General features: G+C 44.4%; 1 protein-coding gene across 5 annotated transcripts; it reads right to left on the bottom strand.

Annotated features, from left to right (window-relative positions):
• Positions 1–1590: 1590 nt before the first annotated feature.
• Positions 1591–22696, bottom strand: Blimp-1 (PR domain zinc finger protein 1). 5 transcript variants are annotated; one of them, XM_018100474.3, is made up of 6 exons: positions 22055–22696; positions 6188–6771; positions 5993–6109; positions 5593–5631; positions 2784–5319; positions 1591–2722 (listed from the first exon to the last, which is right to left on the bottom strand). In XM_018100474.3, the coding sequence occupies exons 2-6, from the start codon at positions 6650–6652 to the stop codon at positions 2169–2171; spliced, it is 3711 nt and encodes a 1236-aa protein (XP_017955963.1). In that variant the 5' UTR covers positions 6653–6771; positions 22055–22696; the 3' UTR covers positions 1591–2168. The 5 variants fall into 5 exon arrangements, with proteins under 5 accessions (XP_017955963.1, XP_089116674.1, XP_089116675.1 ...); XM_089260548.1 differs by lacking the exon at positions 22055–22696 and adding an exon at positions 16067–21390; XM_089260549.1 differs by lacking the exon at positions 22055–22696 and adding an exon at positions 9201–10259.
• Between the last annotated feature and the right edge of the window lie 1109 nt (positions 22697–23805).

The raw sequence follows: 23805 nt of genomic DNA on the forward strand, positions 1-23805 counted from the left end.
TATGTAGGTCTCCCACTCAATACTTTATCAATAGAGTTAGATAATGCGTATATGTATATATGTATATATACTATATAAATATTGCATATGCTTAGTAAACTTAGGCTCTACAATTATAGCTAGCTCCGTAATGTAACTTTTTCAACGGTTTTGCGTCTTTGTATCGAATACAAAAATACAAAAAAATCAATTTTGCATAGTCTTAGTCTCAATTAGCGGGTCTAACGCGCGCTGCTGCCACTTAGGCCGGACCGGGATCAAAATCATAATGATCCGGTCCGGACTAAGTACTTTACAAGGCGAACGCACGGGCGTGTGGCGCAATCGAAACGATTCAACGAATACGATTCACATAGACAAATGTTACGCATACGCCGCGTGCGCTCTCAGCGCGCGCGTACACGAAAAATACTTAAGTGTTACGAATTGTTGGTGTTGTTTCTTACAATGTTAAGCCGTTATTTATGTAATATACAGGTATTTGTATTACAGACTAATTAAATTTAGACTTAACGCTAGTCAGCCTCATTAATATTATAAGCTTAGATATTAGTGTTTCATTAGATTAATCAGACAATTAACTAAGCAATTCGCTTTACTTAAACTTAGACATAGAGAAAAAACCGAAGACTAATTGAGAGAGTTGTTTGTTTTTGTTTTTGTTGTTGCTAATTTTGGTAGAGTTACGAATAATTCATATTTGCATTTTACATATAATTGTTGTTGGGAATTTGGGAGCTGTCAAGGCGCAAACGTAAGTTGAAAGATTTGTATAGAGAAGTTTTATGATATATAGAGTATGTTTGCTATTATTATTAGGCTATTTATCTGTTCTAATATCTCTATGTATATAGGGTATTTATATAAATGTGTGTGTGTGTATATATATGTATGTATATTATGGTACTTAAGTGTAATGGTAATAATTATTGTGTTTCATAATACAAATACAATTGTAAATGTAAATGTGGACAAATGGAAACAGTCAAAAGCACCGATTTTCAGCTAAGTTGTTTTTGTTTTACTATTCTTTTCTTTACTTTTTTTTAAATATTTTTTTTATGTTTTTTGTTCAGTTTTTCTACTAATCATAATAATCGTAATAATAATAATAATAATAATGATAATCTCTACTTGGCTAAGTAATTAAGAGCTAAGCACTAGTGCGAATGAAGCGATCGAAATTTAACAGGCCATCAAATGAATTCATTATTAATTAATTAATTACATATATTATCAGATTATTGTTTGTTTATTTTATTTGTTTGATTTCATATATATTTACATGTTGCTGATTTGCTGTTGCTGTTGCTGTTGCTTTCAATAAAATAGATACAAATATATATATTCATATATATATAAATATATATAATAAATATTGATTTATATTTATATATTTATATATAAAATACGTATTTGCATTTTGTTTATTTGTTTAGATTTTATACTTCATATTTTCTTCTCTCTCTCCCTCTTTCTCTGCTTAAATTTGGAATTGTAAGCAAATGTTTTTCCATTCAGTGCTAACGAAAGTCAAATAAGGCAACTTGAATCTAATTGTTTATGTATTTTTTTATGTATATATATGCATATATATATATATATGTATGTATGTATGTGTGTATGTTTACTTTTATGCATAACTGTACTGTTGATATTTACAACTAAGCGCGCCTCAAACTCAAAACAAAAGTAAATTAAATGCATTTTCATTTTCATTTTCACTTTCGGTTCATTCGAAATTCAATTTTCTTTTATTATTCATTGTTCTGGCTGTCTCTGAATTTCGTTTTCTTTGTTTCAATATAAAATATTTATCAAAAATAATATGCAGTGTTCTATTAGATTTTCTGCTTACTGCCAATTGTTGAGATCTTCTTTTATTTCATAGCGCGAAATGAGTTTTAAATTTTGAGTGAGTTTTTGTTTGCATGTGTGTGTGTGTGTGTGTGTGTTTTCTTGTGTTGTTGTTATTTGGGCCCGCCTGCCTATGTACAATCTAATAATAATACCGTTATGTATGCTTGTGCTGCTGTTAGGTAACGTCTGTCCACTTCGGTTCGGGTTTGTTTCTCTCTTGATCTTAACTTCTACTTGTTGTTTGTTGTTTTATATTGCACTTTAATTTACAGTTTTTGTTTGTGTTTTTTTTTTTGCCCTCTCTGCCTCTACGTGCACTTGATGATCATCGGCTGGCTGGAGGACTCGATGACCGAGGGCCGGTTCTCCTGCGTCTGAACATGCGCTCCATGCAGATAGCCCGAGTCGGGCAGCGGCTTCAGCGACTTGGGCGAGTGCTGCGCCAGATGATGCGCTGCTCCCAGATGTTGCTGCTGCTGCTGCTGTTGTTGCTGTTGCTGCTGCTGCTGATGAGTGGGCGGCTGTCGGTTGGGTGAGGCCTGCGGCGGCTGCTGCTGCTGCATGTGGTGGGGCGCTGTGGGCGGCGGCAGCTGATTGGCCGTGGTCAGCAGCATGGGCGGCCCGCTGTGCGGCGAGTGCTGCGGCAGCATTAGGTGACCCGGCGGCGCATTGCTCGGCTGATGGGGCTGGTGTCCCTGCAGCTGCTGCATGTGCATGTGCGGCTGTCCGTTGCTGCCCAATGGAATGAGACGCGGCGGCGACTGGGCGCCAGTCAAGTGGCGCAGGCTCGGATGCACCGGATGCATGTGCTGCTGCAGCTGCTCGTAGGCCTCCCGCGAGTCCGGCTCGGGCAAGTCCTTGTCTGCAAAGCGAAAATCCATATAAGCAGCTGTCACAGTGAAGCCTCTAAGAGCTGAACTTACCCAGACACTCGGATGTGGCTGCCGCCGCCATGGCCAGCTCCTCCTCCAGATTGTTGGGCTTGCAGCTGGTGGTCTTCCAGTGCGTGCGCAGCCCGGAGGCGCTGATGTACTTCTTATCACAGCCCTGGCACACATACGGCCGATCGTTGGTGTGCAGGCGCTTGTGCAGCTTCAGGTGGACGAACTGCGTGAACTTCTGCGGGCAGAGATCGCAGGCGTAGGGCTTCTGGCCGCTGTGCAGGCGCAGATGCGTCTTCAGATTGGATGTGCTCGAGAAGCGCTTCTTGCAGATGTCGCACTGGTGCGGCTTCTCGCCCGTGTGCACCAGGTGGTGCTTCTGCAGGTGCGCCAGCTGGGTGAAGCTCTTCGTGCAGACGTTGCACTTGAAGGGCCGCTCGCCCGAGTGGGTGCGCAGATGCACCTTGAGATTGCTCAGCTGGCCGAAGGTCTTGCAGCAGACATTGCACTCGTAGTGCATCTTCCCGTCCTTCTTCTTCAGCGGATACGGCAGCGAGCGATAGCCGCGCGAGGCCAACGAATTGGGACTCAGCGGGCTGCCGCTGCGCGGACACGAGTTGCCGTCGGGGCTGAGGCTGCTGGGCGGCGAGATGCGCAGTGGGGAGAGGCGCTGAAGTGGCGTCAGCGGCTGCATCAGCGGATGGTTCAGCATCTGGGTGCTGCTCTGCAGCAGATGCAAGTTGGAGGCGGAGCCGCCGCCACTGGACGCATTCGACTGGCGATCGAAGGGCGAGTGCGAGCTGTGCGGCGGCGAGTGGAACGTGGAGGTGGCCGCATGCAGCGACTGCGCGCCCGGATAGGCCGCGTAGCCCGCATAGTTGGGCGAGTGGCTGCCCGGCTCGTAGGCGGCGTGATGGGACCTCGAGGGCGAGTAGATGACATTGTGGTGCAGATGCGAGGCGGCAGGCGGCGGCGAGCACTCGCCCTTGATCAGGGTGCCACGGCTCAGGACCAGCTCCTGCTCGCTCACAGCATGGCCGCCGGCCAGCTCCTGGGGCTGGCCCAGATTCGAGCTGGAATCGGGACTCACCGCGTTGCCGTAGCGCTGCGACTTCTTGTAGCTGTAGGCCATCTCCGTGGGCGATGTGGGCGGCGGCGTGGCTGCATTCGCCTGCCGGCAGGCGTTCGCTGCCGCGGCAGCCGCCTCCAGGCGATGCTGGCTGGTCAGAATGGTCTCCAGTATGCTGGAGCTGGGCTGCGTGAAGCGCACATAGCGCTCCCCGGGCGGATCGGCCTCGTAGTACGGCTTGCTCAGCGGCACAATGGTGCGCGCCTGGCCGCCGGAGTTGTGCTCCAGCACAATGACCGTCGAGGAGGCGGGCTGGGTGTTGGTTGGCTCCAGGTGCTGCAGGTGCTGCTCCTCGCCCAGGGTTGTCGTCGTGCTGGGCGGGCAGAGCGAGTCCTCGGAATGCACTGCCGCCACTGCGTGCAGCTCGTGCAGCTCCTCCTCCTCCAGGCTGACGCCAGCCAACGGCAGATGCTCATCCACATCCTTCAGCGGCTCCGTTTTGACGCAGCTCTTGTTCTTGAACTCGTACTTGAGCGGCATCTTCACCTTGAACTTGCGGTACTCGTTCTTGTCCGCCTCACAGCTGGGCGTGACGGCGGTGGGCGTGGTGGCCGGCGGCGTCGCACTGCTGGGCTTCTGCGCCTGCGCAATCACCGTCTCCTTGGGCGCAATGGCCTTCTTGGAGCAGTCCAGCACATAGTTGTGCTCGCTTTCGCTGTCGCTGGAGTCCTCCGGCGGCGTCAGGCCATCCTCCTGGCACTCGTTGCTGTGGTAGCCCTCATCGGAGCGCACCGAGCGCACGCTGCCATCCTGCGGCGTCAACTGGTGCTCGTAGTGAGCGTCCTTGACGCACAGCGGAGATCCCATGGCCTCCTTGTCGCAGCTGCTGTTCAGCGGCGAGCGATCCTGGCCAATGATGACGGACGCGTGCCGGCTGTGCTGTATGTGCGGATGCAGTGCACCGTTGTGGCTGCTGTTGCTGCTGTTGTTGTTGTTGTTGCTGGTGGTGGTGGCGGTGGTGGTGCTGACATGGGCCGGCGGACTGCCACGACGACAGCACTGGGCGGCGGCGGGCGAGGCGGCGACTGCTGCTGGAGCTGGCGCCGGCGCTGGCGCGCCCGGCAAATGCAGACCCATCACATAGGTGATGTGGCTGACAGCCACCTCGGCGGGTATTTCGGGCGCGGCCATGGCGTAGTGGGGCTTCTTGTGCGGCAGCTCGTCGTCCTCCTCCTCCTCGACATCGACGTCCTGCTTGCATGCGCCGAATATGGTGCGCTCCGGGTCCACATCGTAGCCCAGGCGGCTGGCAAAGTCCTTGCAGTACCACACCATCAGCTCCTCGTTGGGCAGTATGTCGCGGGTGGTATAGAAATAGATGTTCTCCTGATGCTGGCACGCGACCAGGTTCATCACCGACAAGCTGTAGGCCGAGGCCACATATCGCATCCAGTTCGACTGCGAACGGTCCGAGCCATCCAGATAATAATAATCATCATCCTTGAAGATCTGCATAGACAGAGCAGGGGAGAGAGAGAGAGAGAGAGGGAAGATTTGATTGGTTAAGCTTATTCGCAACAGGAAGCGACAAACACAGAAAGCGAACTACAAAAGAGAGCAAATGCAGCGCCTGCTCAGCAATAGAGATAGGCAGGCACAGAGAGAGAGGGAGACAGAGAGAGGGGGTGCAGTTGGAGTGTGAAAGTTAAAGAGAGAGATAGATAGATAGAGAGTGCGTTTGATGGTTAAGAGTCACAAATAAAACAAAGCATAAAGTGGTACCTTAATATTCCCGTAGGTTATGTGGCGTGTTCCCTGCACCTGATTCAAATTCAAATTCAAATCCGCAACAAAATGCAAAATTGTAATTTGGAATTTTTATATTGGTTTGGTTTGGTAATTGGTATTTGGTTGTTGGTTGATTATAATTGTATAGATTTGTATAGTAATTGGGTGTTATGCACATGAAATTAAAAATTCAGAGAAACCAGTTGGTTAGTGGCTTAGTTTTGGCTCGTTTGATGATCATATTGTTCTTATATATAAACAAAGTAGGTGGCAAAATGCAGCAAAGTAATGGTAACGGTTATTCAAAACAACATTGGTAAAATGAAAATATATTAGGTTAAATAAACAGTAAGAACCAGTTGGAGCCCATTTTAGATAGATTTTGGATGCTTACCCGCCAGAAATAGCGCGCCTTGTTCTTATCGTTCGGATAGTTGGAGGTTGGAATGCCTTCGAAAGGGCCAAAGCGTGTGCCACGCGGTATGACGCCGCTGCTCCAAACTCCTTCAGTCTGTGAGAGCGAGAAAGGGGAAGAAGAGGTACAGTTAGTTCTGCTATTACACTCAGTTCTCTCTCTGCTTTTGCTCACCTTGACATTTGGCGTTGAGTAGACCATGGAGGACTTGAGCGTCAGGCTGCGCGGCAGCGTCTTGTCCGCTCGGTTGGGCAGCCCGCGCTCCGCCTGCACATCGGGCACCAGATAGACGGCCAGACGCTCAAAGTCCTCCTCGCGCATGCGCGTCACATCATAGTCCTGCGTGCCGTCCGGCGTGGGGCTGCGGCTGCGACTGCGCGAGCGTCGCAGCAGCTTGGCGTGATGATGCGGATGATGCTGTGCATGTTGTGGATGCTGTGGATGTTGTGGATGCTGTTGCTGTATGGCTATGTGTGTTTGTTGCTGCTGCGGCTGCTGCTGCTGCTGTGGATGTGGATGTGGCGCCAGCTTCATTGTGGCAGACATTTGTGGCAGCTGCTGCTGCGGCACCTGCGGCTGCTGTTGTTGCTGCTGCGGCTGCTGCTGTTGCTGTGGCTGGTGATGATTATGTCCATGCATTTTGAATATACAGCTAATTGTGGTTGTAGAATGCTTCTTAATGCTAGGCTTAAGTGCGCTTTTGTGTTGTTGTAGTGCTTAGGCTGCTAGCTGTTGTTGTATTTAAAGTTTCACTTGATCTGCAAAGAGAGCGGGTGCCAGAAAGAGACAGAAAATAGAGCTTTAGTATGGCGCTGTGGATGACTGTTTCACTTTTCACTGGTTTCTATATTTTGTTTTCCTTTCTTTTCGCCAGTGCTATTAATAAATGCGTCACATACATAGTTATAGAAATACGCACACATATACATACATAAACACACACACACACACAGAGACAGACGCTCAAATCTATTAGGCTGTGCGACAGGCAAAGCTTCGCCCACTCACTCAGAACTACACTCGAAAATTTCACTCTACATGTGTGTGTGTGCGTGTATGTGTGTGTGTGCTTGCAGTATTGCATTCGTATTTCAATGGCGTCGTCGTCGTTGTCGTTGTTATCGGGAAAAATAGCGGCAAAAGCGTTAACGACGGAGCGTCGACTGGCTACGATTCGTTCGCTGCCGTCGTCGTCGTCGCGTGTTTGTGTGTGTGTGTTTGCATAGTTCAAGATTGCGGCCTTAATGGAGGTTATGCGTTCACGTTCAGGGGCATTCAGAGGCAAATCTCTTCCCACTTCAATTGACAGCAAGCGACACCAGGAGAATACATCGATTCTATTGGCGCATCGCGAAACCAAATTGAAAAACCCATTCAGTATTTGGTACACTCACGTGAGGCTGTTGGGTTTTATTTTTGGCCAACTTCTTGTTTGTACTTTCGTTTTGTTTTGCTTATCGTCGCTCATTAATGACAGCTACTTTGCTCTCAATATATGTACATATATACATACAGAATGTTAATTAATATATTCCTGTTAATTGAGCCGCTCGAATTCTTTATATAACTTTTTTTACTGTTGCTCCTCTCTCTCTCTCTCTCTCTCTCGTTCGCACACACAGAATAATTTGAAATTTCGTATTGCTTTTTATTTTATTTAATTTTGATTTTTGATTTTGACTTTTCGTGCTGGCAAATTACGCATCACTTTCTGTTTCGTTGCTGGTTTTCGTGCTCGATATATTACGCATACGCCGCGTTGCCCAGCCGAACACTTTCATTGCTGCCTACCAGCATATTTGCAGCGATTTCTGTTTGTCATCCGCATTTAATTATATTATTTTGCTTTCAGATATATTCAACAACTGTTACAGATTGCATTGCCAAAGTTTTGCGTACCGGCGGCAAAAAAATAAAACTAACCAAATAACACCGTCGGCGAGAACAACCGACCGACCGCACCGCATACCCGATTGCACTGACTGAGGCAACCAGCTCACGGCAGCGACATCAGCAAATTTGTGTGTCTTCCCGTTGGATTCTCGGGCTCGCTCGCAAAATTACAAATTGCGCTCACAAATGCAACTATGCGGAAATGTATGGCAACAGCTAGAGTGTGGGAGAGGGGCGGGCAGGGCGGCTGGGCGGCTGGGCGGCGAGCATACAGCAAGAGCAACAAAATCAAAAACAATAACAATAAAATACAACTAAAAATTATTAAACTAGTGTCGTGCAAAAGTCTTTAGAATGAACGCTCTGCCCATCCACACAGACGCGAACCGAGTGTTCCTACTACTGACCCACATATACACACAGTATACTCGCACATGCAGCCGGCACAGGCGCCATGCTCAAAGCTCACTCTGCCGCTGCCGCTGCCGCTGCACTCAGTCAAAATGCACTCACTCAGCGACTGCAGCGGCGCCAACGCAGCCGAAAACAAAGTTTTTCGCTCAAGTTTGTTCAAGGGTTGCGCTTTTGAGTGCCATGCAAAGCAAAAGCTTTCGCAGTCGCTTGGCGAATTCGTTTCGACTGCATTTCGCCGGGACTGTCGCTGCTGCTGCGGCCACTGTTGTTGTTGTTGCTGCTTTCCCAACGTTAGTTGCCAACGTCTAACGTTTATTTGCTGTCTCTTCTTCTGCTGCTGTTCTTGTTGTTGTTGTTGGCATTGTTTTGGCATTGGTTTTGCTGCGCCGCTGCGCAATCATAAATATATTGTGCTAGGCTAGGCTAGAGGAATTCACGACGCCAGCTTCCCATATTGATGAGCCGCATATTTTTGAGTTGTCAATTGAATGTCAGCGACAGACAAAGCCACAAGTGTGATGCATGTTGACAGAAATAGAATTCCTGATAGCCAATTATGTGGCAGGCTTTGTGTCAATCAAACATATGAAAGCAAGTCCTGGGAATTTTGAAAATTTGCTATTGAAGTTCCCTAACTGATCTCAATCTATTTGCTTGACATTGGTCGGTCTCTCAGCAAAGTTGAATTTACTCTTACACAGCTGTAGGCTACACTAATAAAGCGAAATTCTCTTCCTTATTCTCATTTTCAATTAGAGTGCTATCAGTGCATTTGGCTGGCTTTGATAAGAGCTCGCTGTTTGCAGAGCACTTAAAATTTGTGTAATCATAATCATATATACATATATATAGATTTTTTTTAATACTCATCAGCACTCACCCCGGAGTCGTATTGACATTGCTTCAATTTGCAATATTCGTCCAATTGTTTGTTCAGTTACTTTTCTGCTGTCTTTTTGGTTCTTTTGCCGTAACCAAATCTGTGAGCTACACGCACGTAGAATGCGAACTGCGGCGACGTGCAGCATAAATGAGAACTTTTTGCCCAGACTTTGGCAAACGGCAATGGCGGCAACAACACGGATGCATACAGGCACGGCTACAGATACTATATGCATGTGTGTGTGTGTGTGTCTGTGTTTTGCCGCCTTGTTGCACTTGCACTTGCAATTGCAATTGCAAAATTGCACTTCGATTCTATTTTGATGAGTGCGGAAATGTGCGAACACTTTTGGCTAGCTGTAATGTGCGTGTGTGTGTGTGTGTGGGAGTATTGCTTTCTATGTGTGCGTGCAGCTTGGCAACTGGGCGCCAGCTGAGCAATACAGACAGTTGCTCTCGTTTTTCATTCAACACTTTGATTATTCTCGTCTTATTTTAGGTACTTTCGATTTTGTATTTTGGCCCGGTCGAAAGGGTTTTTTCTTTCTATAGCCAACTTTCGCTGAACGGCAAACCGAAATTGGATAATGCCAAAGCACTCGAATGTGTCTTAACATAGAACAGATGCGTTTAGCCCCCTAGGAAATCGTTGCACATCTATATTCTATATAAACAATCGTATAGTAGTATGTGTGTGTGTGTGTGTGTGTGTGTGTGCAGATAGTGCGCCAAAAGCTTTACGCTATCGCTATGAAAATGAAAATAAACAGCTGCACACACACACACACAGACACACACACATAGACACACACCTACTCATATGTATATGCATGTATTTATAAAGAGTTGCCCGCATTAGAAACAAAAAGTAGACAGCTCAACGCTTTGCGTTTCTAATCATCGCACAATTGCATTTGAAGGACACGAGAGCGCTGAGCACGTTAGGGCAGCTCGGCAGGGGCTGCCGGGGCGTGGCCAGCGCGAATTGTATGAAAAATTTACTTAGAGTGGCGCAGCAAATTAAAAATAAATAAGTGGCACACACACAAACACACAGACACAGTGTCACGAACGCATTTCGTGCTCAAGTCCGAAGACGAAACAATTTATACCCTTTAGTGGCTGAGAGAGAATCGCGCAGAGAATGAGAATGTATAAAGATCTAAATAAAATATTACAAATATTTAAATAGATACAAAATTGAGAAGAACTTAAATTTAATCTCAAAAAAATAAACATAGTTAATCTAAAATATTTGCCATTTTCTGTTGCCCAGTTACATGCTCATTGCACTCATTAATATACCCCATTTAGTTTTCATTGTGCTGAGCGAACCTTTAGAAAATTGTCAACGGCAACGTTTCGCTTGCCCGCGTTGAGTTTAACATTCAACTTGAACGCAGGCGACCCGCTGACGTTGCCAACGTCATCATCATCGGCAGCGTCTCCGAGTGCATTTGAATTTTGATAAGCTTTGCACATTGCGCATACGCCGTGTGCGCTGCGGCCGACAATGCTCTAATACATATTGCATATACATATATATATATATATACAAATATGTGTAGTTATAATGGGCATACGTATGTATGTACATGCATTTATATATGTTTGAATTGTCGTCCAAGCATTGATGCAGTGCTCATAATAATTTTGTTATTCTAGACTGTGAAAAACTTCCGCAACGCCGTCAACGCTGCTGCATCGATCTTTATCAAATTGCAATGGGGAAGCGTTGCAAAACGAACTAAACTAAATGCAACAACAACAATAACAATAAAAACCAAATGGCGATATTTCGATTCAAGGACAAGTGCGCGATAGGCAACGCAAACTGTACTAACCGCAGCCCCATATACTACCTATATATAAGTTTATATATGTATATGCTGATAACTGCAATGCCATAAAATGTCCGCTCCTAAATAACATATATGTATGCCATCTCGCTCACACCAGCTGGGGGCGTCAGGGCCCAGCGGATGGCCTTGCTATTTGTCTATTGCACTATCTAGGAAATCTACGCATATCGACGTTAAGTAGTCTCAATGAATAAACAAATTTTACGATGTATTTATAAGTGCAATGCAAATATTTGTTTACTTAGGGGTGTGGCCGGCCGCTGGGGAAGAAATTGCGTTTTCTTTTCATAAGACTCTTCTCTACGGTGTAATCGCCTGTTCAGGCGGAATATCTAATATTCCACGATGAGTCAGCTTCAAAGGGCGGGCTAATCAATTGATGTGTGAACAGTAGCTCAGGCAGGCAAGGAAAAACCTTATATAGCACTTGGGCAGCAGGGAGCAAACAAATAATAGATAAGTAGCTTAGATTAGACAACTATGAGGAAGAGCAGTGAGTGTGTGTGTGTGTGTGTGAGTGTGAAGAATAGACACTTGAGGCTTCTTAGGCAATGTTAAGGGCAGTAATGTGTGCGTGTGAGAGAGAGAGGTAGATGAAAGTAGCGGGAGTAGAACTATTGCTCTAATACTTAAATGAGGTATTAAAAAGACCTTGAATTAGAGCAAATCTTTATGATGATCTCTAATGATAATGATAGCTATAAAGTTATCAGTTATTTTATTGCTATCTCTCTCTCCAACTAATATGAATAAATGAATTATTCTAGATAACCTCTTGATCTCAATTAACAACTAGTTCTGACAGCTGCCAAGAGACTGAAACACTTGCATAGGCGCATATAATTTCTATTCAATATTATATTTAGCTATTCAGCATACAAAACAAAACGATGATAAATGTGATATTTAAAAATATTCTATTAACTGCATGTGGCATAAATTATGATGACTATGCAGCTCGACTGCAACGACATAGAGGCAGAGAGAGAGAGAGAGAGAGAGAGATAGAGAGAGAGAGAGCAAAAACCAATTTGCTAGCAAATATAATGCTGCGAAATATTTAACGGGCGTGCAACAACCCGGAAATGTAAATACGAAATGTGCGCTAGAGAAATAAACGCAGCAACAGCAACAACAATAAATCCGCGACAAATATCTGACAGAACTGTTGTAGCTGTTGAGCATTCGCATTTATTTTATGTGCATGCAAAAACGAAACGAAAACACGACAAAGGGTTAGCAGAGGAGGCGAAGCGGGAGTGAGCGAGAGGGGGAGATATTGGGGGCTGTGCATTCAGCTGATAAAATAAAATTGTGTGCTAAGCTAACTAGAATATCTCTGTGTGTGTAATTGCCAAAGCTTTTTTAACAGTCTGCCTGCGTGTGAGTGTGTGTGTGTGTGTGTGTGTGTGTGAGAGGGAAGCACTAGAGGCGGAGGCACTTGCAGTCAGTCAGTCAGTCAGTGAGCATCAGCATCATCATAACCTTGAGTCACAAGTCGAGAATGTGCATGCGAATAGAATGCAACGAATTTCTATATGCATCTATGTAAATGTATCTCAAAGCGAGTATCTTTTGTGCACACACACACTCACACTCACACATGTTTGTTATCTAATAAAGAGCGAAGCAGCTTGAAATTAATATTTACAATTCAAGGCCAGCAATTTATGCTAATTGCAATTCGCTAAACAAACACCAAGATGCATATGCATACAATCAAAAACAAAAAAACAAAAACAAGAGGAAGTCAAACAGAAAAGAGTATACAAAAAATGTATCTATAACTGAGAGCGAACCCAACCCCTCAGCAGCTGCCGATGCAGAGGGTTGTGTAAAAGTATTGTTGCGGTTTCGTTGCACTTTAACCTTGAAATTTCTTGCTCACTTTTGGCGCATGTGCAATGCATTGGGCACATACTCTCTCTCTCTCTCTCGCTCCCACTCTCGCTCTCTCTCTCTCTCACTCTGTGTGCAAGTCTCGCATTGCTTATCAATTGGTTGTTGGCTTCTGTCTGTATTCGCATATTAATTAGCCTTTCAGTCGCTGCTGCTGCTGCTGCTGCTGCTGTCCAAGCCCAAGTATTCAGCAGCTCAACTTTGCATTTGAGCAACAACAAAATTTCATTTTTACTGCAGCAATAACAACAATTAAAAGCGAAAGTATATTAAACCCCTTACAAATAAATCTATATACATATATATATATATATATAAGCAGACATTTATAAATAATCAAGTATATATACTTTATATAGTATATGAAATTTGTTGAAATTTTGCATTTGTAATTTATCTGCTTTAAATGTTAATATTCTGTCTCTCTCTCTCCCTCTCTCTGTCTCTCTCAGTTTGTTGTTTAAGCAATAAATCTTTATTTACAAACTTAAACACACACATACGTAGCTTTACATATTTATATTGAAATATATATTTAGCTTTATTGATTGCCTTATTTTATTAGCTTTTCGGCTTTGACGTAGGTCGTTTCGCCGCCTAATCGTAAATTGAATGCAATTTTTTCTTTGTCCTCTTCGCCCCATTTGTACGCCATCTGCCCATCTGCCTCCCCGCTGCCCGCTGTTCACTATCCGCTGTCCGCTTATCAGCTACGTTTAGTTACAGTTAACTATCGCACTGTGTGCTCGCCTCCGCCTCCTCTGCTGCGCCCTTTTGCATTCGCCATGCACTTGGCATTTCTTATCAGCTGATTTGAAATTTATTTCGCTTTGTTTGTTGTTCTTTCCGTTTTTCTTTATTTTACTCGCCTATTGCGCAGTGAAAGTTTTTACATTTGTTGCTGTACATTTTGTTAGTGCTAATTAAAGTATTCAACATTTTGCGGCGATTCTATTTGTTACGTGCGTTAAATATTTAGAATGCGTTGCGCTGCAAAATGCCTTAAGCAAATGGGGCGTATTGGTTGGCATAGTTAGTTTGTGGAAGATTGATTAGGGGAAAAGTTAGACTAGAGTATTGGAATGGAGTTCATTAAGATTTAACACCAGTTTTAATTCAAGTAAGAATACGCCATTGATAAGGCTGTAACTGGTATAGGATAGGGCTATTTCAAGTCAAGTAAGAATACGCCATTGATAAGGCTGTAACTGGTATAGGATAGGTCTATTGGAATGGGACTATTATAATATATGACTAAGTAGAGTTGAGTAGAATTAAGTTAAGATATTCTTATCCAAAGCTGACTGCAGTCTGTCTTAAGGGAAATGCCCAGCAAGCGCCCGCTTCTATGCTATGAAAATTTCTAGGAAATGGATAATTTCATTTATCATATTTAATATATAAAATAAAAAGTCAATCTAATTTAATGTACAGGTACTAAATAAACATAATAATTCATATATGTACATTATATATAGAATAATGTATGTATAATCTAAGCATATCTCAAGTAAAAACCAACTAGCTGATCCACTTGTTAGCCTAGGCTGCATTGCATCATCTGCTAGCCGCAGTCGCAGCGGGTTCACTGAACCCAAAGGTCAACTGCACCGCACAGACAGTTAACGGGGGCCACACCATATGATGTCATGGCTACCAGCTAGCAGATGATGTCGCTGCCAAATGGGCAATTTCGCCACAGACGCGAGGGCAATTAAGAAAAAATAAAACTGATGTATGCATGCATAAGGGGCATAGGCAGAGAGAGAGATTAAGATGTACGCTGCCAGGTAACGGTGATCACAGGCAGGATATGCCAGTGTACATGGGTATGCTGCCCATAATCCTGTGGGCGACATTACCTTGACAACACAACAACAACAAACACGACCTACGACAAAGCGATTGAAAATGCGCATAAATTCGAGACGTCGAACGCTCGCAAGGGGGCGAGGGCGAAGGCGAAGGCGAACGCAGACAGCAGCAGCACCAGACTAACTGTGTGTGTGTGCGAGTGTGTGTGTGGGTGTGGATGGGGTGCTCGGAAAAAAGTCAAAGTAAAATTTGCCAGACAACAGAAAAGGCGAACGACCCTTTTCAGCGCCAGACGACGCCAGTACGTAGCTGGCATACGGGGAAGTGGCTGAAGCAGACGCCTTGCCAATGCTGTCACAAAATGTTGGGGCAGGGCCCGACGCAGCCGCCGCTGCTGCCGCTGCCGCCACTGCCAGTGCTGCTGCTGCTGCTGCTCATTATCCTTTTCGCTTTTCATACATAAATCGCTGACGCGTTCAATGAACTTTTGGGCACGTACGTTGCACGGTCGTCGGCTTTTGCCGGCTGCTTGTGTTATACACACCCAATACGGAAAGCGAAACACACAAACGACAGGACAACGACAGCAAAAGCTGTACACAATGCACAGCAGACAGCAGGCAGCAGCAGCAGCAGACGATGACGATGACGACGACGAGCAAGAGGCGAACGACAGGCGATACGAAGGTCCTGGTAGTGGTGCTGGTCCTGGGCCTCGCTTTGGGTTGTGGTCTTGACAGTGTGCAGTTTTTGCAGTGCCTGGCGCTGCCCCTTGGCGCCGGCTGCGCAGCGACTGCGGGCAAGGACCCGGAGTGCAGCGGCGCAGGCGCCAGCGCACAAAATTTCACTTTTAATTTTTTGCACTCCAGCCATTCAGACGGGACACCCGATTCGATTTCGATGCGTGCAAGCGAGACAACAATAGCAGCAGCAGCAACAGCAGCAGCAGCGGCAGCCGCAGCAGAGGCAGCGACGTCTGCCGCTTGTTGTTGTTTGTGTCTGGCGTGGAGTCAGGACACTCTCTGCTGCTGCTGCTATTACTGGCTGCGAATTTCGGAAGGTTATTGAACTGCCAGCAGCAGCAGCAGCATTGGCAACTAAAAAAAACTTTCACAGAACATGAGGCAGGCTTTACTGTGCGCTAGGACATGGTTAGCCAAATCAAAAGCAAAAGTATAAAATTATTAACTAACTAACTATATCTTTGATTTATTTATCTGAGCTTAAATTTAATGTGAAATCGAGCTCTGGCTGCTGGAAGCTTCGGCTTCAGCTGCATTCTATTTACCTTAGTCTTTTGATTTGTTGCACAAGAATTTGGTATATTGTTGCTGTTGTTGTTGTTGTTGTTGTTGTTGTTGTTGTTGTTGTTGTTATTGTTGCTGTTGTTTTTGTAGTTTGTCTCAGTCTCATGTTTGCTCAAGTGTTGGCCAAAACGCATTTTAAACGCGATTTGAAGAAACTGATTATCGCAAAAATATCGCGAAAATAGATACGATAAAAGTAGAGAGTTCTATGGCCGTATGAACACATTGCCACGGTCTTTTCACTCTGCCCAATCGCTGCGATATATATATAGATACTATACATATATATATAGACACTAGAATCTTACACTTAGACGGCACTAAATCGATTTGCTTGAACACATTTTGTGGTATATCATTTGTATATTTTGCAACATAACTTAACTATTGATTAGAATTTTGTTTAATTCATATTTTTATTATTATTATAATTTTTTTTTATTTTTTGTATTATTTTTTTTTTTTTGTCGGTCCACGCGACGCGGCTGCTACGCCTGCCAGACATGACCTGCCCAACGCGCTAACATCCCGAGTCAGGACTGAAGCGACTGCCAATTCACTGGCTGCCATTTGGCCAGCCCGCAATCGCTGCTGTTGCTGCTGCTGCTGCTGTCGCTGCCACTGCTGCTGCTGCTGCAGTTGCAGTCGACGCTGCAGCCCGAGCAGACAGTAAACAAGCAGACATTCTAAAGGCAGCGGGCACTGGGGGCTGAGTGGAGACCTGAAGTGGGGTTGGCACTTGCACTTGGCATGAGCTGAACTCGCGCATTCAACAATAACAACAATGAGCAGGCAGCGCTACAAGGGCGGCGTCCATCGAAGTCGAGTTGCGTCTGCAGTGCAGTCGGCGCCACGCCAGGGGTTGCAGCCACAATGTTGGGTTGGGGGTGGGCCGCCCAGCGGTGCGGCTGTGGTGTTGTGCAGCGCTGTGGTGCTGTGATTTTGCAGTGAGTGGTCTCACCACGCCAGGCTTATTGGGCTAGGTCTGAGCACGAAAGGCGCTTGAAAAGCTAACAGGAAATGCATGTTTGCCATTTAGGGCTTAGTCTAAGTGAGGAAATGGCCAAAGAATTAATTTCGCTGAGCGATGATTAGCGAACTATGCAAACGAGGCACGCCAGCAACTAAACAAAGGGTCACAGCTAACAATAATTCTATACATTTATATATGTTAAATTGGACCTTGAAAACTCCATTTGAGAATGTCACTTAGATAAGCTTTTATAGTTATATATAGCTAGGCAAAGCAAATAACATTATCTATGTCAACAGTTTGCTTGTTGTAAAACCTATCTTATCTGAAAATTTATTTAGCAATCTAATATTAGTCGCATTTTCTTGCAGTGCACCCAAACTGCATTAGAGCTTTGCAGCTAAGCTCTCTCAATTGCTCTCGCCCGCTGTCGCTCTCTCTCTCTCTCACACACACTCTCTTTGGCTGCACGCCCTGTCGAAAGGGTTGATTGCATTGTCTATGCCCTGGTGACAGTTGACAATGAACTACAGAGCAGAAACCGGAAGTGCTCGCATGCACAGCTCAAACATTATGCAAGTGGCAGCAGCTAAAGCTCTCGGGTTAAAGCTTTTCATTCTCAGATAGTACAAAGTGCTTGTCTAACGTTTATTATTAATATGAAATTTCAAGCACGTTTTAATCGTCAACGGTAAAAAAATGAACATCAAGAGAAGCGAGTACAGAAGTCAGAAAATACCGTTACTCACGCACACACACACACACACACTCAGACGCAGAGTTTGTGCTTATTGTAAAAAAGTCATTTTGTCATAGTCAAATAACAATTACTTCGTGGCTCGCATAACGTAATGCCGCTTGATAACAATTACGTATGTATGGCGCGTAAATGAGCATAATTTCATTTGAGCAATACAAAGAGCAACAGCAACAAAAGAGTCAACGTGTCAGCGGCGTGTCCAAAAAAAACAGAAAAGCAGGAAAAAACTAGCAAGAGCGGCCCACCCACTGAACTGCGCTGATCGGTGGCGGCGCGCTTTTTTATCAGCTCAGCTCAATGTCACAGTCAATGCACAGAGGCAGCGGCAGCAACAACAATGCCTGCATGCATTTACTGCTAGCAGCAAACGCCACACGCGATAGTGTCGAAACAGCAACAACAGCAACAACAACAACAGGTACAACAACATGACACAGAACCTGTCGCAGCAAAGTTCAACAAAAGCAGCAGCAGCCGACGCAGCAGAAGCAGCAGCAGCAGCAGCAGCAGCAGCGACTCATCCGCCTCGGCGCATGCGCTAACGCTCTGAGCGCTCAAACGAGCACACACGAAGCCGAAGCCGCTCTCCGCTCTCCGCTCACTGCTCTCGCGCTGCCTCTCTCTCTCGCTTATGGCTGTGTGCGTGTGTGTGTGTGTGTGTGTTGGTGTTGCTTTGGTTATAACGCGCTTGAGTAGGTCGGTCATTGAACTGGCGAACTTGTTTTCTTTTCATGCCTCCTTTGCTGTCTTTCGTCTGATTCTTTCGCATGGCCATTGCACACTTTCTTCCTGGTGCGCATTCTCTCTTAAGCCACCTGTATGCGCGCGCTCTCTTTGTCCGCGCGCGCGCTCGCTCTTAAGCTGAAGCTATGCGGCTGCTGTGTGGCCAACTCTGAGCATGACTTGCGTGTCTTGCAGTTGCAATGCGTGGCAAGTGCATGTCAGTGCCTGCAGCTGAAGCTGTTGCTGTTGCTGCTGCTTAGACCTGGGCAATCAGACGAGCCACAATTCTAATTGCAGCAACAAAGAAAGCAAAAGGCACGGCCAGCCACAGGTAAAGTCAATAACCTTCCATTGCCGTTGCCAGCAGCAGAACGGCGGCAAAGAGTAAGAGTGATTTGATTCCCTTTTCATGACGTGACGGGCAGCCTTAGAAGAAAAGACGAAAAAGAAGTGCATCGACAGGCCAAGCGTTGACTCCACATGTGTGTGTGTGTGTGCGTATGTGTGTTTTTGTGGAACTGCAGCCAAGAACTTGTTGGCGTCCGCGGCACCAAGTGCAAGAACCTCGAACACACACGCCATGTGCCCATGAGCATTTGCCAGTTGAACGCCCTTTTCACGGCAAATGATTCCCTGATGCCGATGCCGATGCTGATGCCGAAGTGGATGCCGATGCTGAGCTGCCCAAGCCCAGCGCAAGCCAGGCCAGACCATTGCCATTGCCATTGCCAAGCCTTTGCCTGCCTGTACCGCCGCACAACCTGCCCCAACGCGCGGGTCCACCGCTGCATCGCTGCACCGCAGCACCGCTGCACCACTGCAACAAGGATGGCTGCAGCCACTGCGACTAAATTGCAGCGTTGAACTGGTTTGGTTTGCTCAAGCGGCAGATTCACTTTTTGTTTGGTCGCGCCCTTGCCAACGTTCATTCTAATGCACGGCTCCTCATTGCACTGTCTATCTCGCTCGCACATTGGCTACAGAAATGAAAACGAAAACCGTTGCCAGGCTAGATTGAGTTCGTTGCCTAAGTCTTTTGTTTGGTCGCGCAGTCATTGAACTCGGCCAACTGAAGCGTGTGTTTGCCTACGCTTCAATGTATGTATGTGTGTGTATATGTTTGTGTGTGTTTACATAACGTAATGCCCAAAAAAAGCTTGCCTAAATGCGTGCCAAATATCGAAGGCAGCAGCAGCAGCAGCAGCAGCAACAACATCGACTTCAACGGCTACAAATCATTGAGAGCAGCTTCTGCTGCCGTCTCATTTGAATTGCTAAGCAAGCGTTTACCCGTCCGCCTGCTGTTTCTATAATATCGAGCCCTGCCCCCTCCTCAGGGCCCCTTACAGCTGATCTGTCATTCCACATGCCATTTAAAATCAATTACAATTGAAGCTATTGCTTGCGACTTTAACAGGTGGCAACTGCGTCTTCGGCCAGCTGCAGCTAATGACCTTGATATTGAAATTGAGCTTTGGCTTTGCCTTTGCGCTTTGCGCTTTCTGCTTTTGTTTGGCTTTGCGTTTTGCTTTTGCATCTTGACTTTGCTTTTACTTTGTTGTTCATTCATCTCGACGCTCGCGCCACGTTTCGATTTCATTTCAAATTTGTTTTTGTTTAGACAATATATCACAGTTTTTATTGTTGTTGTTGCTACTGCTGTTGCTGCTGCTGCTGTTGTTGTTGTTGCTGTTACGGCGAGTCATTTAAAGTCAAAGTCAAGGTTTTTCTGCCTTACGTCGCCAATTATTTGCTCGTCTCTCTCTTTCTCCCTTTCTCTCTCTCTCTCCCTCTGCCCCACACACTCTTTATATAGTATATAAAGTTACCAACTTATATATAGTTGTGTATATATGTGTGTGTTTGCCCATTTGTTGTTGCTGTTTATTTGTTAAAGGCCAGAAACTGGTTTTTGTCTAATTATTTTTTTTGCTCACTTTGCTAGGTTTTATTTTTATATAATTTTTTTTTTTTTTTTGTGAGTGTGATTATTAAAAATATAATATATAATTTTTCTAATGAAATGCTATCAGCACTCTTCTACGTTGAGTCAACAGAAAGTAGTCGAGGCATATATATTTATTTTTTGTATTTTCTTCATTTCTATTTCTTTTGGCTTTTTGCTGTTTAATGTCTGATTAAATTTCTCATAAATTCAACTTAAGAACTTTTTATATACCATTTTACTAGTCTGACAGACAATTAATCAACTTTTGGGCTTTGTGTATTCTTTGCAGTTACCTTGAAACTTGTTTTGCTCAACCCACGGGATGATTACATAATACTTTTATGCATTAGCATAACTCACACTAGAAAGTCTTCGTCTCAGGATCGGACATCATGGTTTATAAATAATGATAGCATAAATAATCGATCCGGCCATTATTAAGAGAAAGACACTTAACAAGACATTTGTTTTGCAATTTGTGAATAGAGTGTAAACAGATAATTAGCTACAAATCTCACTTTGGTCTTTAAGACAAACAAGAATTTATAATTCAATTAAGCAAGCTTGCAAATTACTTATGCAATTTGTCTTTCAATTCCGTTCATTTTTTTTATTCTTTGTTTTCGGCGGTTATGTAATACCGAAGAGAGACCAGGAAGCATTCGAAGTCAATAAACAGACAATTAAACTGTGAACTTGTGTAAGCAAATTATCATTAATCACATTATACAAGTCATTGCGCTATCGATTCTATTGTTCGGCTCGGCCTGACTTACTTTGAGGTTAGTTGGGGGTTTTATTTTTTACTCCTAGCTACGATGATTGAAAGATTTTTAATTGATGATAGTGCGAAACTATGTTCTGTGAAAATCAGTGGGAGACGTTGCATGAGTAACTATCTTGAAGTTAGTTGAAGCACTTTAAATTATAATATATATGGTATTTGGAATATGATATATATGATATGTATATGATATACATAGTATCTATATTTTATGAGAAAAAGTCAAAAAAAAAAACTTTTCCAATATTGAATAATCTACTATATTCAATGAAACTTTTCCGTTTTATGAAAAAAATAATTTAATATGAAAGAATTGTAGGTATATAATGTTGAAGTTAGCGAAATATTTATATTTATCTACTCAACGTTGTCTATCCACCATGATATGTTAACATGACTTCAGCGTGATTTTCCATATTATATATTATCATATATATCATATACATAATCTCTATTCTATAAGCATAAATCCACAATCGAAAGTAACACTCAATAGAACTCATATATTATCTGTGGAGCCTTCGCTTCTGGTAAAATCCGAGAGTTGGGTCAACGCAAGTAGGCTAAGTTTTTTAGAAAGCTTTCTTTACAGAACATTCGGGAATGTTTTATAAAAAAGCTGCTGAACGAATTTATATGATAAGAAGTTTCAATTATAAGTCCTATGCTTAAGAACTATTTGTATAAATATATAAATTACCAACTTGTATTAATACATAAAACAGTTAAGAGTTTATAAAAGTTAGATTAAATGAATTAAAAATAAATGAATAACACTTACCATTTTTTATTGTTTAAATGCATATCCGTGTTGTTGTTGTTGTTGTTATTGTTGAACTGCTGCTATTGTTGTAGTAGTAGTAGTTGTTGTTGTTGCTAATTTTAAATCCATTACGTAATAAATCCAATTGCTGTATTTGTTGTTGTTTATCTTTTCTTCTTTTTTTTTCAATATTAACTATTTAACACTATTTGTTATGCACATATTTTTGCTGGCACTTAAGTGCACAATTGGTTTTGGGTTGTATAGGGGTATTATTAACTAATTGCCTAGCTATATATATGTGTGTGTGTATATATTATATATTAGGCTATGATAACTAAGACAGTCTTATCAATCGATGCAAAAACACTTGAACAGCAAAAACCGTAACTTTGTTGCACCTTCTTGGGGTTTGTTATTTAATAGTTGTTGTTGTTGTTGTTGCACAGAATTTTGTTTTGTTTTTGTAAATTTGGTAATTTTTTTGTTGTTGCTTTAAATGTGCACTTCTACTTCTTCATCATCATCATCTTCTTCTTCTTCTTGTGCGTCTTCTAAAAGCAATAAAAACGTAACGCGTGCTGCTTACGAAACCATGTCTCGATCGTTTTGTTGCTTACGGGAAACTGAACTACGGATGAGTCGCGTTGCGACTTCAATGTCGAACGACAGCAGCAACAGCAACAGCAGCAGCAGCGACGTCGTTAGAGGCTTCTGAAAGCAGCAGCAGAGCCTCGGCAGCAGAGACAGATAGACTTTTTTCAGCATTACACGACAGCACACGCACACACACACACACACACCGGCAGCTAAATAAAACCCACAAGCAGCGGCGCTGCCCGCTGCTTTCTACAGCGACTCTTCTTTCTCTTCGCACACAGACAGCAACAGCCGCGGCAGCTCAGGTGTCTCAGGTTCTTGATCACGCACACACACACACAGGCAAGCAGGCAGGCAGGCGAAGTCGCTGCCGCAGTCGCTGCCAGCGCCTGGTGCTGTTGCTGCTGCTGCCTTCTTTTTACATTGAGGTATCTCTTCGTTAGTCTGTCTCTGTATGTTGTGTGTGTGTGTGTGTGCGTGTGGTGAGCGCAACAGGCCAGAACTTTCATTCAAGGTGAGTGCGTCGGCAGAGCTGCCAGCAGCGAGCGCCATCTCTTTGGCATTGAGCGCCGCTGTTGCTGGCGCTCTTCTTGCTGTCATTCGCCGCTCTCTTTGCGCTTTTCGCAATAGTTCTAAACGCCTCTAACACACGTCGTCAAACGGCCAGTGAGCGCAAATTGAGCATGCGAGCGTAAAATTACAACATTTTCAAGGCTTGCGGCAGCAGCAGCAGCCGCAGCAGCAGCAACAGCGTCAGCCTCAGCAGCATTGATCTTGACAATCGGCACTCGCGTTTATTTGTTGAACTCTTCTAACAAGTTTAGAATCTGCGCAAGCCAAGCGCGACCGACCGCCACTTGTTCTCATTCTCTTAACCCGTTTCAAACACTCACCTACACACACACACACACTCACATACCCACCAGCTCACACTCATTGCTGCTCGGCTGTTGCGCTCTCACCCACTCTCCGGCCAGGTGAATACAATTTGTGCTCAGCACTCGCACTCACAATTGCATGTAATTGGTCGTCGTCGTCGTCGTCGTCGTTGTTGTCGTTGTTGTTGTTGTTCCTGTTGCTGTTTGTTTGTTTTGGCGTATTAAATTTCATGATGCTATAATTGCATATTGTAATGGGCGAACGTCTCAACTGTGTTATACATGTTGTTG

This window comes from Drosophila navojoa, chromosome 4 (genome assembly GCF_054131105.1).
Source record: "Drosophila navojoa isolate 15081-1374.11 chromosome 4, UAZ_NAV_1.0, whole genome shotgun sequence".
Taxonomy (NCBI): domain Eukaryota; kingdom Metazoa; phylum Arthropoda; class Insecta; order Diptera; family Drosophilidae; genus Drosophila; species Drosophila navojoa.

What these genes read in the sequence shown, in the direction of transcription:
- Blimp-1 (XM_018100474.3), bottom strand. Translation starts at nt 6,652, where the DNA reads ATGCATGGACATAATCATCACCAGCCACAGCAACAGCAGCAGCCGCAG. An exon ending in AGGCGCGCTATTTCTGGCGG is followed by an intron (nt 5,632 to 5,992) that starts GTAAGCATCCAA and finishes AATTTGAATCAG; the next exon opens with GTGCAGGGAACACGCCACAT. An exon ending in AGCCACATCCGAGTGTCTGG is followed by an intron (nt 2,723 to 2,783) that starts GTAAGTTCAGCT and finishes TTCGCTTTGCAG; the next exon opens with ACAAGGACTTGCCCGAGCCG.